Here is a 15,230-nt window from a genome sequence, read left to right on the forward strand (position 1 = left end):
CGCAGAAAAAAACACCACTTCACCCACACAGACCTACCCACCCACCCACCACGTAGTTTCTGAGATAGCCTTATCTAGCTTTAGCAACGTTTCATTTTGTGGGGTTTCTGTGAAAGGCCTGACCAGGTACCATCAAAACAATTCTGCTCCTCAGAAACCTGTTCTGAACTGATAAGAACCGAACCCTCCATGGGCATTATGGGTCCCACCTGAGTTCCCAATTTGCACTGTCATCCGCCGCCATTGAGTGAAAACTAGTCCCTTCCTCTGAGGTACAATACCTTCACATTCCTCTCTTTTTCTGCTTCAGTTTTTGTTTCTGTCAGACCGATCAGCTAAACAATCTAGTCCACATTATTTATGTGAGATTCTATGGATTGTTCAGAACTAGTTTGAGTGAGGGGAGCAGAGGAGAAGAATTTGGAATGACCCTGTGTGACTCGTCACACAGAATTCTGTCAGACTTTAACAAACTCCAGCATACTGTAAGTGACAGCAATCCCCAGAATTCCATGCCACAGAACAACTCAAAAGTTCAAGCCTATCTGGCTTGATGAGCGGCCGAACAGTTAATTGTATCTCACGGAGTCTATGGGCCTAATGCCAACACAGAGTAGAGATTTACAGAGGTTAAGCCACCATAATCAATATGACACTGTTAAGTGCACTTTGATTGCACGGTGTGCACTGGAGATGGACATTCTGCATGCCGTGGTGCTCTCGCTGGTCTGAAGCTTGAGTATTCACCAAGCCTAAACTGGCTTATGAATGTCTGTTCTGGGGACATTAACTTTTATATGATTTGATGATGGACAAGGAGAGGATGCGGTGGTTATCTTAATTTGTATTGTTCCTTGCGCCATCAGTCCAGTGGATTGGCAGGTGATCTGCGGTTAGTTTGTGTAATCACTCAGACAGACAGACACACACACACACACTCAGGCCATTCCATCCTTTCACAGACTACAGGTAGCGAGCGTTGGTGACCGGCTAAATTGGCCAGTGTGAAACTCATGTATCTAGGCAACCAGATCTGATGGTTCCTTTGTCCAGGGTGAAAGGTTGGAAGTGCTCACACTAATCTCCCCGTTTCACAATTAAGTAACAGAAGAGCCATTTCAAACCCCTCTCCTCTTTTTGTGGCAGAAAAAAGAGAGCAAGTCAACCCCCATCTCCTACAAATTCCCTCCATGCTAATCGAAGGTATTTACACCCTAAATTAAGTGGCCTCTCACGCCGCTGTTTTTTTACACTGCAAACCGCTTCTAAAGATGTCCGCAAACAGCTCAAATCTTATTACACAAGGAGATTTACTCCAAATACTGCCATGGACAAAGGGGCCTTGGCTATTGTGATGGCCAAGCCGCTGTTCCTTTTCCTGTGAATCCTTCCCTATTCAAAGACCTCACGCCACAAGGTTAATATGTGACAGGGATATTTCAAGGTGGGAAACCGAGTGACAAAGGAAGGCTTTCTGTTCCCTCTGTCGAAGGCTTTATCTGTTATCTACCTATTTTTAACCAAGGCGTCTTGAACAAAGCCTTGGGAGACAAACCGGGAGATCACCAGGCTACAGTGTTGTGAGTGTGGAATCTGGGGGAGTTAATGCGTGTTAGACACAAGATGGGCTGCTGGGGTCGCTTTGTAACGTGCCGAGAGACATCTCCGAGAGAGAGGGGGTTTGGCGGCCAGATTGCCCAGCTTCCTGCTGGCCTCCTTTTTCAGAGAGTGAATCGCCGAGCCTCCGGGAGTCCATAATCTCCCCCACAAAACTTTTTATTTCCCCCTCCGGACGCTCGCTGCTGTCTCTCACTCACAATGCGCCACAAAGCCTGCTCGCACGGAGGGATTCTCTCCGACTGTGCCGCGAAACGGATTCTGATATCCCAATTTGCTGCCAGACCCCCCCCCCCCCCCACCCCGACCGGCTCTTCCTCCACTACCCCCCCTCCCCAAAACAGAGCTGTTCCCCAGGTTCCCGTGGCCATGCCACAATGCAGCCGTGCCACCAAAACACCTACTAAGCCGCGAATAGAGAACGGAGAGATCTGCTTGGGTACTTCTCACTGGCTGGCGTAGGCGGTGGAAGGAAGCTGTGTCGGTGCCAGGTCACATTCCCCCCAGCCCCCACAGACACATGGCCCTTCGCAAAGACGCCTCACATAATGCACAAGGCCCAGTCAATAAACGCAGAGCTCATTGTGGGAATTTACACTTGGTCTAATGGCTAAACATTCCTGCCACGGAGGATGATTACTTCTGGGTGTTGCGCCCCCCCCCCCCCCGCATGGTATCTATCAGGCCAGCTGAGCATCCTTGTGCCCGGAAAACTCATTTAGATCCTATCTGGCGAAAAAATTTGTTTGGAGCGGGGAGCGGAGAGAAAAAAAAACAGGGAGAAGAAGAAGAGACTGTAGTCTAGTTCTGCACTTGATTTAATTTGTTCACTGATACTGACTCAGACCACTTGTACACTTCTTATTTTGGGAAGTGAGTGAGAGAGATGGAGGGAGGGAGAAAAAAAAGAGTTATCTGTCCAGGAGAGTGGAGAAAAGAGGAGCATTGAATTGAAGGTATTTTAGAGCTGTAGAAGGCCTCCACTGTCTCAGAGAGAGAGGTTGATAGATCCACTATTAAAATAACCCTGTACGATTCTGAATGACAGTCAGCTGAAAGATTTCTAAGGGCTCTTCTCAACTGCACTTCAGCTGTTCACAAGACACCTTGAGCAAATGTTACCCATACTGCATAGCAAAACTATTTTAACTGGGACAGAAGGAGGATTGGGTTGCAAAGCTTGCCCTATGCCACCTGTTAAACTTCTCCCATAAACTCAAATTACCCTGACGTATTCTCACTTAGTCTTTTCACTTATCAAAAAGCTTTTGCACATAATGATGAATGAAAAAAGACTGTAGGCAAAACTAGAGAAGTTAAAAACACAATGGGAATGATGGAGTTTTGATTACCAGTCACATCAAAAGGAGATTCTGCGACCGTCTCCTCTTTCAGTCAGAAAGTTGGTCTGGTGGGTCCATGCTTGTGTATATTTAGGAGATACAGTGTCACTCCCTCCGAATCTTGTGACCTTTGGTGGGAACTAGGCTTCACCTGGGGGAAGGGACCATCAAGGGGACCAATCCCTGCCGATCTAAAGTGACAGACAGTTCAGCCCTCCAATAAACTACACTATATGTCACTCCGGATCTCAGGGAACACAGATCTGTGCATTACACCTGAAGCAAAAAGTCTCCTTGCAACTCATAGTGGTTCATAAGGACACAAACATCAACATAATAGCTACACAGTACACTATTATGAAAACTATGCCTCACTAATATACTAAGAAGGGACAAAGACCTTTGCTATAAGTGCACTCCACTGTAGTTTACAGGGACAGAGGCCAGTCAGACAGACAGATGGGTAATCTGCCGGAGTGAGGGACAGCTTTCCCAATAATGAAAGGCTAGCGATATATGGGGGCTAACGCTTTATTATATGAGGGCTAACGCAGCATTACTGCACACCAGATGACCACAGTGGGAGGGCATTCATGAGGCTAACGCACCAATCAAAAATGAAACACTACCAAATAACCTTCAAGTACCTCCAATTACCATTTGTAGATGGTTTGTGCTGAATAAATGTAGTTATTCTCTGTATGGTAAAAGATCTATTTATTCAACCTTGATGTCCACATAAACACCATCCAGAATTTAAGGCAAACAAAAACACTTCCATACCAAGGCTGTGTGTTCATCATGGCTCTGATGCTCACTGACAACTTAATAACGTCACTATTAACTAAATGCTAAAGAGATGGTCTTATTCGCCTATTATGATTGAGATAATCAACACTTTTGACGTGAACCCTGTTCACCAGTGGCAGTGGCCTAATTTAGGAAAGTTGCACATGAGAGGGGTATGTGTGGGTGTTGGTGTGTGTGTGGGGACTGACTGGGAGGCCACCAGTGTGAACATTTTCAGATGTGGGAGTGAAAAAGAAAGTGGGGGTGGGAATGAAAGCGAGAGAGAAGGAAAGAAAGAGGCCTCAGGCTTCTTTTCTCACTGCGCCATAACACAGGCGTGTTGTCCTCCCTTTTCTCTCGCTCACTGTCCAAACTATTTCTGGCTTGAGAAAGAAACTGTTTACTCTGTGGCCCCGGCCGCTGGAGTCACGCAGTGTTCCCACCAGCTAAATCCACTGTTGCCTCCAAAATGTTTTGCATATTTTCCCTGTAACACAAGACTTAAAAAAGAGGGGAGGGAAGAGAGTGAGAAAGAGAGGGAGGGAGAGAGGGGGATAGAAAATGAGGGGTTAGTCCCTCCCATTATTTCTGGTCAGATGGCTCATCTATAAACAGGACTACCACCATCTCATGGAAAACACGTTGCTTCGCTTCCCAAACACGGGCCAAATCAGATGGCCTTTTCCAATGACCGAAGGTGCCATTCCGATCATTTGCACAATAGTTTCCCCCCTGTTGAACATGGTGCAGACAAGATGACCTGCGCTGATATTGCAGAGCGAGACAGTCCCTGAGGGTCTCCAGTTAGTCGGTGGATAGAAGGCTGTTACTGTTACAGACGGCTACACTGCTCCCAGGTCAGCTCTTCAGCTCTCCATCCCCATGTCATTACAGCATTGTCAACACTCATTTCAGCCACAGCTCACATGGTGTCCTGACAGGGCTGCTCCCCTTCTATCTGCACAGAAACGAGAACACTGTTCCAGGATATCACGCTATTGCATTTGCACTGAACTCTAGTGAGTGGCAAAAACCTAGTGCATTACCTTGTGCAGTTAAACTTGCTCTAGCTACTGTACATGCATTGAGGGGAGATTCATACTATGTAATCAAGCTTAAAAGTCACATTAGGACATGGGATCTCCTGGCAAGACTAGAGTCTCTCTTAGAACTAGCCCAAGCCATTAAGATATGGCTTGTGTGAGAGGGGTGCGTTTCGTGTGAGAGGTGTGTCGTTCAAAAGTGTTGATCAATGTCAGGTGCTATAATGTGATTCTAACTGTGACTTAGGTCCGTGTGAGGTGGAACCCTCCGGAGCTATACCAGAGGTGATATAGGTGGGAGTCAGGTTGGACTGCCCTTAAAAACGATGTCAAAAAGCTAGACCATGGCAGTGCAGAGAGTGCAGGAGCAGGGCAGTGCAGTAGGCTACTGCGTAAACACACAGGCGCATGACGTTGTTTTTCTCAGAGTCCTGTCACCTCAAAATCCCCAGCCAACACTGCTGACCCCCTCTGTGTTATTCGGATATATTAAACTGTGGCCACAATCAATTCGTTTCAGATGAAGAGATGAGGCCTAATGCCATAGTATTGGCTTCATGATAAATGAGATGGTACTATCAACAAAACAACTTGATTAGTTTATTTTCTTTTACTTCTTCTATTGACAAGTGACTGTCATGTTTGCCATACTAATTTCAAAATGTTAACGTTCAGAAAATACACTGAATGTTCCTTTACAGTAGCGTGCCCTTACAATTACTCAAGGTTTCATGTGTTCATACTGTGAAAAGGTTCAGAGTACTGTACACACATGCACAGGGATATAAACTAACCTAAGAAAATACCAAGTAACGCTAAATATAAAGCTTGTGATCCGGCCTGTTTTACAACCAGTGTGAGTCTGAGTGGATAAAGAAGCGCTGCTGCAACTGATAACTCTGACGTCAACTGGCCAGAAGGGATGCCACAATAGTGAAGGAGCAGCATTATTTGAAGGAGCAGCATTACCCAGAAATGGGCATGACTTCCAGGCCAAATATTGTCATTTGAGAACAGCACCCCTTACTGCCAAGCAGACACTTCGATAACATTTGACTTTGATGGTCAACAATATTTTCCCCTGTCTGGTGTTCGACCACTGCACAAAAACAAAGTGCTTTAAAAAAAAAAAATGTGGTCCTTACAGAAAAAGTGTGAGGTCTACAATTGCACAATAATTCTTATAATCTTACATCTATCTAAAATTTGTCAGCCAAAGTTTAAAGTGTACAGTGCACATGTAAAAATAAAAATAAATAATAATAAAAAAACAGTTGACTATAACATATCGTTCGGGAACTGTGTATTCCTCCGTTTTGTAAATCATACATGAGAGCCAAGGGGTGACATAATGCACTTCTTCCAAACCCGATGCGGTTTCTGGGAATGCCATTCATCCTTGACTGTTTAACACAGAGTATTTCAGCGGCAGAGGGAGAGAGCCAAGGTGCGATGATCGCATGAGGGGAACAGGAAAGAACCGGCCCTAGCTCTTTGCCCTTCTATACCCTCTCTGCTGGCCAAGCCTGCCTGCGCTGCCAGGAGGAAACTGAGACCTGGATGTTTACAACGCCACGCAAAACTCTGGCCATCATAAACACCACCTCCATGCTGACGGTCATGAACTATTTACATAGCGAGTGCAACACAGAGTCACACAACCACCGGACTGTGGAAGAGGGGGTAGAAAGGGAGGGGGGAGAAGGAATCTCTAGCTGTTAAGTAACAGTTTGTTTTGTCTGGCGTTAGATGGACACTCCTCTCTTACATCCAAAAAGGTGTATATTGCAACTCATTACAACCTTAGTGTCACTCAAACATTTCTGTATAGCAGAGAGAGTGAGAACAGAACAGAGTGATTACTCACTCACTGTTCATTCACCTCTCAATCTCACTTTACACGAGTCACACTTCCTGGAAACGTTAGCATATAATATGCACACGTGTTCTAAATGGTTTAAAGTGTGAATAATCTCCTTTCTGACAGTGTACAGTAAGTTATGCATCGCCACACTCGCACACATAGAGCTGCACACAGACAGAATTATGTGATAACCCATTTTCCAGAGTGAGTAGACTGAGTAAAGCTAAGCATATGGGTGAGCATATTGAGAGATGGAGCAGCCGAATCTGCCTAGCCATGCGTTAGAGCACATTTTAAAATATAAGCCCGGTGGGTCTCGGGGGAGACAGGCCTCACTGCTATTCTAAGCCCAGGCAGGAAGACAAGTCCGTTGCTTATTTTTCTACTCCAGACTAGAATTCTATATTTAGACTTTCTGCTGGTATGACTGTCTGATCATTAGTCTCGTTTAACCCCTCTTTACTATATGACCCTGGATTGGTCAAGGCCTCTGCCGCTGTCAAATAGGGGGCCAGCTCAAGTAGCGTTAGCCCCGAGACATGCCTGTCAAAAAATGCGGGGCCACCCAGATTGCTCCGGGAAGTTGTTTGGGTCAGGCTTGGATGACGGTGTCAGTCTCCATTATATTCGGCTATACTCCATTCTGGTTCTGTTGGGGTACACAGAGGAGCTCCTCCCCCATTTAAAAAACAAAACAGAGAATACCTACATGTTGAATAACCATCACCCTAACAATGGCACACGGAGTACAAGAAAACTATATCTACTGAAAATGTTTTCGTTTTACAAAAAAGGAAGAGTAAAGTGTACCACTTGAGAAGACATTAAGGTTGATATACAGGACAACACAGCTTGGGTCACCTTACCAGTCCATAGTTCTGAAATAGGATGGCTTGTTGTCTGGCCGGTCACAGAAGTGTGGAGTGATAGAATGGCTGTAACCCAGTAAACCACGGGTTATACACATCAATGCTACACACACACACACTGGAGGTTGTGACCCATCTCTGCCACACTCTGGAGTCCAGCAATCACAACACACCTAGTCATCCTCCTTACAGTATCAGCATACACACACACACGCCCCACCGGTGCCAACTGTGAGTGAAGGGAAACTTGAGTCGGCACCTCTCGTAATTTAAGAATCATTGGCCACATACGCAAGTAGTTGAGTGTCATCCGCATAGCAATGATAGGACAGACCACGTGAGGATATGACGGAGCCGAGTGACTTGGTGTATAGAGAGAAGAGGGCCTAGAACCGAGCCCTGGAGGACACCAGTAGTGAGAGTACGTGGAGCAGACACAGATCCTCTCCATGTCACCTAGTAGGAGAGGCCTGCCAGGTAGGATGCAATCCAAGAGTGTGCATAGCCTGAGATGCCCAGCCCTGAGAGGGTCGAGAGGAGGATCTGGTCGTTCACAGTGTTGAAGGCAGCAGATAGATCTAGGAGGATGAAAACAGAGGAGAGTGTCAGCTTTGGCAGTGGGGAGAGCCTCTGTGACACAGAGAAGATCGGTCTCGGTTGAGTGACCCGTCTTGAAGCCTGACTGGTTAGGGTTAAGAAGATGGTTCTGAGAGAGACAACGAGAAAGTTGATCAGAGACAGCACGCTCAAGTGTTTTGGAAAGAAAAGAAAGAAGGGATACAGCTCTATTGTTTTTGACGTCAAATAAGTTGAGTGTTGATTTCTTGAGGAAGGGAGCAACTTGGGCCATTTTGAAGTCAGAGGGGACGCAGCCAGTCGTCAGGGATGAGTTGATGAGGGAAGTGAGGAATGGGAGAAGGTCTCTAGAAATGGTCTGCAGAAAGGAGGAGAGGACAGGGTCAAGCGGGCAGGTTGTCGGGCAGCCAGACCTCACTAGACGCAGGATGTCATCTGGAGAGATAGGGGAGAAAGAGGTCAAGGCATAGGGTAGTTCTGTGTGAATGAGACCAGGGGACTCAATAGGCTGAGTGAATGAGTATTCGGATATCATCAACCTCTTTATCAAAGTGGTTGACAAAGTCATCCGCAGAGAGGGAGGGGGAGGGGTGGAGGATTAAGGAGGTGGAAAAGGGTTAGAGGCAGAATCTTGAAATTTAGAGTGGTAGAAAGTGGCTTTAGCACCGGATACAGAGGAAGAGAGGGTAGAGGGGAGATAGTGGAAGGATGGTAGGTCCTCTGGAAGTTTAGTTTTCCTCCATTTTCGCTCAGCTGCCCGCAACCCTGTTCTGTAAGCTTGCAATGAGTCACTCAGCCACAGAGCAGGAGGGGCAAGCCGGCTGGAAGGAAAGGGGACAGTGCGAGTTATAGGATGCGGAAAGGGAGGAGAGTAGGGTCAAAGAGGCAGAATCAGGAGACAGGAGGGAGAAGGATTTAGCAGAAGGAAGAGATGATAGGATAGAAAAAGAGCGAGTAGTAGGAGAGAGTGTGTGAAGATTGCAACAAAGCATGACCATCTGGGTAGGGGCTGAGTGGCTAGGGTTGGAGGAAAGGGAGACAGAAAAGGAAACAAAGTAGTGATCAGAGACCTGGAGGGGGGTCGCAGTGAGATCAGTAGGCGAGCAGCTTCTAGTAAAGATGAGGTCAAGTGTATTGCCTGTCTTGTGAGTTGGAGGAGATTGGGAAAGGTTGAGGTCAAAAGAGGCAAGTAGAGGAAAGAGAGAGTTGGAAAAAAACGAATCGAAGGCAGACGTCGGGAGGTTGAAGTCGCCAAGTACAAAGAGCGGTGAGCCATCGTCAGGAAATGACAATAATGTTAAGCTTGATTGGACAAGTGACAGTGACAGCATGGAATTCAAATGAGGAGATGGACAGGTGAGAGAGGGAGAAAATAGAAAATCTCCACTTAAGAGAAATGTGTAGACCAATGCCACCACGCGGTGACCAGATGCTCCCGGACTATGAGAGAAAACATAGTCAGATGAAGAGAGCAGCTGGAGTAGCAGTGTTCTCTGGGGTGATCCATGTCTCCGTCAGGACCAAAAAGTCAAGGGATTGAAGGGCAGCATAGGCTGAAATGAACTTGGCGTTCTTGACCACAGATCGGCAGTTCCAAGCGCTGCCAGACACCCGTAATTCCACATGGGTTGTGCGCGCATGGTACACTAAATTAGAAGGGTTGCAGCCAAGGGGCGGGGAGCGTCCGCAAAGCCTAAAAGGAGAGGTGCGAACTGGTAACAAAAAAACACTCACAGTTGACAAAGCTACAAAAGAGCAAAATGAGATCATCTGTAAATAACTAGGTAAGATACTAAAGTGAGAGAGTGGTGAGCAGCCTTCCTCGCTTTCCTTCCTCAAACAACTCCGCAAAACAACAACTCGGCAGAACTGTCTTAGTTTTGCGACAAATCCGCCACTGACACGACCTCCGCTTACAGCTGCCATTGAGAAACCAGGGGAGACTGAGGAACTAACACTAATTGCTGATTGCCTCGGAGAGGTGAAACCACTCCCCTCCAATACAGCCACTGATTACCAAAACAAGTCATAAATTGCCCTGCCCCTTGATCCTGGTTGATGGGTCAACAATCATCTGCAAGTTATGAGCAGTCAGCAGTTCACACACCAAGTAGGCTACTGGGAAGACAGACAGCACTTAAAGTAGATGGTCCTAGCTAGCAAAAATAAAAAAGAGAAATACAAAAATGTATACTTATCACTCCTGGAGATATCAGGAGTCATCTAGCTATAGCTGGACGGTAAGCCCAGGTCTGAGAGTCCCTTCACCTTCTCCCTCTCTGGCATCCATCCCACGGGATTCCAGACCCCCACCTCGCCGTGGAAGGAGCCAGCCGCCTTATAACCATGACTGAGAGGGTTCGGCTTTATACCGGAAGCCATGGTTACTAGCTTTTAACGCGGTGACACGGGATATGGTAATGTCACTGCTGGGTCTTTCTGCTTGGTACAGTGCCAAGAACAGTAAGACGTAGTGTAACAGTGTAGGTTCCGTCCCTCTCTTCACCCCAACCCGGGCTCGAACCAGGGACCCTCTGCACACATCAACAACTGACACCCACGAAGCATCGTTACCCATCGCGCCACAAAAGCCGCGGGCCCTTGCAACGCAAGGGGAAACCCTACTTCAAGTCTCAGAGCGAGTGACGTCCCTGATTGAAACGCTATTAGCGAGCACCACCGCTAACTAACTAGCCATTTCACATCGTTACACTCACCCCCCTTTTGACCTCCTCCTTTTCCGCAGCAACCAAAGATCCGGGTCAACAGCATCAATGTAACAGTGTAGGTTCCGTCCCTCTCTTCGCCCCAACCCGGGCTCGAACCAGGGACCCTTGCACACATCAACAACTGACACCCACGAAGCATCGTTACCCATCGCGCCACAAAAGCCGTGGCCCTTGCAACGCAAGGGGAAACCCTACTTCAAGTCTCAGAGCGAGTGACGTCACTGATTGAAACGCTATTAGCGCGCACCACCGCTAACTAACTAGCCATTTCACATCGGTTACAGTAGCATACTGTAAACTCACTGTTTACAGTGGTGTAAAAACAACTATTTTAATAATTACTAAAATATCATCAAAGTCAACAAGCATACATTATTAGTTTATATGCTTCAGATCATTTAGGCACACCAAAATGAATGCTTTTTTGTGTTTTGTCTTATTTATAGCTATCAATCTGACCTACTTCACATGACTTAGTTAGACTTTTAACCTCAAGAGCAAACTAGACACTCACACAACAAACAGAATTAGATGGTGTACAAGGCCCTGGTGGGAGTGGAGCAACTGTTCTAAAGAGAACACATTTCTCTCTAACACAGAGTGATGGTGGGAACACATGTAAAGCCTTATTGAAGCAGAAGTGGTGGCTGTGTTCTTACCTGTGTGGATCTGTCTGTGAGCCTCCAGAGCATCCTCCTTCTGGAACTGGGCCCCACACTGGTCACAGACAATGGCCTTCTCACCAGCTGCAACACAGGAGAGGAGACAGGAGGGTGTTTAATATGGACATAGGCCCAATACAGTGTAGAAACTATACTAACTGTAGATACATGTACTGTATAGTATGTGTGTGGTAAGATTACATAACATTTGGAACAGACATAAGATATTGTGACGTTTAACAGTTGTTTTTTAAATGTACAAAGTGATACTGCCAAGAGGAGTGTGCAAGTTTTTCTTTTCCATTTAAGATATCATTAAAAAAAATATTCTCACGCACCTGCAACAAGCAAACTCTTTTTTGAAACACTTGTATTGTTCAGCACTATGTCAATAACAAGACCCATCGTGTCTGAGCAGCTTTAAAAGTACAGTATGCAAATGTGTGCCAACTTTGGGCCTCTCCTCTTCACACTGCATTTCTACAATCCAATGCAGTTGAATAAACATTATTTATTCCCCAGCCAGGGGCAATAACAGAATAAAGTTTATTGAATTGAACTGTATAAGTGCAGTATGAAAAGCTGAGGTCTAGCGTTAGTATTTAGCACATACAATCAGAAGGTGCTATGGGAGCATGTCTCAGGCCCAGCCAGGCAACAGCTTAATGGTATTGCTAGGCTAGCTCGCTAACTTGTGTCCTGCTCCACCCAGATATCAAACAGGTATGTTCTGTGTTCCTGTGTGATCCTGATCCCAGGACACGGAGAACCCTAAACTAGACCTTGGCTGTTCTGTTCTTGGCAATGTCTCCAAGGGTTACGACACCCTCCAGCAGCAGCAAATCATAACAGGAAGTCAATACTAAGATAACTTTTTTTTGTCTTAGAGATGGAGACAAACTGGGTGTCGGTTTCGTAACGACAAACAGTGATATTACAAAACAGCTGCACTGTAAGTCTGAGGAAGACAAGTTACACTGACACATGATGGACAAGGTGGACTTCTAAATTTGCCAGTTACAACTTACGCAACACAATTATTTACTGTATTAGATATTGTACTAGACCTTAACTGTCATTTCACACACTCACAGCACAAGGCATTAGTTAATATTAGACTTGGTCGGTACCGTATGTTTTTCAATACCGTAAAAAATACAAGATGTCCCAAATAAAATATCTACAGCTCAGGGCTCCAGCTATGCATTTGGTGTGATAACTTGCTAGTTAAGTGGCTAGCTTGCAAGATCAAGCTTATTGGTTACAGCAGAGACAAATCAATCCACTCCTAGATCAAGATCCCTGGGAAGAAATAGCGGCCCTTATTCCGATAATACCGAATACTCCGGTAGAGAACAGGAACATTTTGAAGGTATGACAATCTGGATACCACCCAACCATAGTTAATATAGGTATTTTTTTCACTGAGATATGGCCTTCAGTAAAAAATTGCCAAAGTAATACTCTTGATGTTATGCATATTTTAATATAACGTATGGCCAGGGATGTTTAATGCAGAGTTGAACATATGGCAAAATGAGTCAGTTAAAATAAATACTTAACCTTTGGAGAGGGAACCACATTCGGGTGAGATATAGACAGAGTATCTCATTTTACATTTTCATTAATAAAATCAGCTCCCCCTGCTTCTTCCAGAGACCAATGGAGATTATTGGATATTATAGAGCCAAGAGTTTTTCCTGGTGGGTCACATGGTCTAGAAAAACTCCTTGCCTTAACACTGTCTATAATGCTTTAGTTGATTGTTTGTTTCAGTCAACGTACTGTAACCATGAGCAGTCCTCACTAAATGGGGCCATGAGCCAATACATTCTTTACCTGGGTGGAACCAGCACAGTGTAGAGATAGTGAACCAGGGCACCACAGATGGCGCAACACTCTAACCTCTCCCCAGGGAGGCCGAAGCCGTGTACTAAACAGGCCCACGATGGAGTATACACCAAGGCACATGGACATAAATTCTTAGAGGAAGTGGCAGTGTGATGCCGTGTCTCTACGAGGACAAAACCTCTGTGGCATCTCATTGGTGTGGCTCATTACTGTCTGAGCGGGGAGGAGGACGGAGAGAGAAGCTACAGCACCCAGTCAGCCAGCCACCCAGCAGGCAAGGAGGAACCATTCTGGGGGCCTCAGAAAAACCGTAACACAAATTAAAGTGATACATTTTCACCCCCTTTCTTATTTCCCTTTGATCAATAGAAGGCATCGTTAGCCGGACAGAGGAGAGGAGAAGGGTGGGGACGAGGGGTGAGAGAAAACCCCCCCCCCGGCACCATCCTTCCCTTCTCCCTTCTCCCCCCCAACCCTCTGCCCCCGGGTAGTGCCGTGGCAACACCAACTCTGCTGCTCAAAATAACTGCTTGCCTCTCCAGAGAGAGAAAAAAAGAAGGAGAGAAAGAAGTGGCTATAAAATAATTGTTCTCCAACAACTCCCGCTTCCTCTCTCCCCGGCCTCCCTCCAAGTTGCCACAACCGTGCCCTAACCTGACATAATAGGCCTTGCAAAACTGTTGCTTCGAATAACCCAAGTAAAACGAGGGGGAGTGGGGGGGGGGGTTGTGCCACGTGCCACTGACTGACTCTTCCCTTTTCACTTCCTCCTCTGAAATATTACACAACGCTGCGGGCAGTGGGATTTTGGCGTTTCTAAACAAAAGAGAACAGCTGCCTCCTCCTACTCACAGCACAGAGTAGAAGGGGAGGTGTAGTGTCCCGCCTTTCCATGCTCCCTTGGAGTGGTCATGGATGTTTAGGGGGGTACCCATGATTGGAAGTGCCAGTAGCCCACCACACGGTGTCTGAGCTAACCCAATCTAATGGAGCCCCACCACACCACCAACCAGCCACACAGAGCCAGCCCTCAGCCTGCAATGTGATCACATAACTCTGACATTCAACATCACCTCTCAAACAGAAGATGCAGTTTGCTCCTTTTGTAGAGAGGGAGGCAGAGGGGGAGAGGCAGAGGGGTAAAGCAGAGAGAGAGAGAAGCAGAGGCAAAGAGGGAGAGAAGCAGAGGCAGAAAGGGAGAGAAGCAGAGAGGGAGAGAAGCAGAGAGGCAGAGAGGGAGAGGGAGAGGGGGGATGCTCAAGCAGACAAACACAGGCACCAACAAAACACAGCCTGGCTGTTCAGTGAGCCTACACAAATGGGTTAAGTAAGACACTTACACTCAGTACCAAAAAAACTGCAAAAAATCCATAAAAACACACACACTCTTTCGTCAAAACAGTACAGACACCACACTCTCCCTTTTTTCCCCTCCCTCACCTCTCCCTTCAGCGGTAACGAGCTGTGCTGTACAGTTATATTTACACTATCCTCTTATCAGTCACAGAACAGCACGGAGACTGCCAATTGGAAAGGACAGCCCAGAACTGTGTGTTCCCTCACTCAAGTAGATGTGTATCGCAGGCAGCATATTTTTCATCAACCAAGACAAAAATCCTGGGCCACAATCAGGATTCCTCTCATAAAACACAGTGTATTACGTACATGCAGACAATGCACACACAGACCAAGGGCACACAACACAGACTAACAAACACATACAGTAATGTACAGAACTAGACAAAGCTAGTTATAGACAGACACGTGCAACACATTCGCACACACACACACACACACATACAGACCCACAGAACAAATACTTTGAATTGCACCGATTGTGTGAGCAAACACTGTACAGTAGATAAGAGAAGATAAACCTGTGTTTTT

General features: G+C 46.3%; 1 protein-coding gene across 2 annotated transcripts in view; it reads right to left on the bottom strand.

Moving 5' to 3' along the window:
• Positions 1-15,230, bottom strand: part of LOC106603639 (zinc finger and BTB domain-containing protein 16-A) — a 157,537-nt gene that overhangs the window by 48,890 nt on the left and 93,417 nt on the right. For both annotated transcript variants that reach the window (XM_014197535.3, XM_014197534.3), the window contains exon 4: positions 11,490-11,576. In XM_014197535.3, coding sequence (XP_014053010.2) covers positions 11,490-11,576 — 87 coding nt within the window. The remainder of the gene's footprint in view (positions 1-11,489; positions 11,577-15,230) is intronic.

This window comes from Salmo salar, chromosome 04, assembly GCF_965601325.2.
Source record: "Salmo salar chromosome 04, fSalSal1, whole genome shotgun sequence".
NCBI lineage: Eukaryota > Metazoa > Chordata > Actinopteri > Salmoniformes > Salmonidae > Salmo > Salmo salar.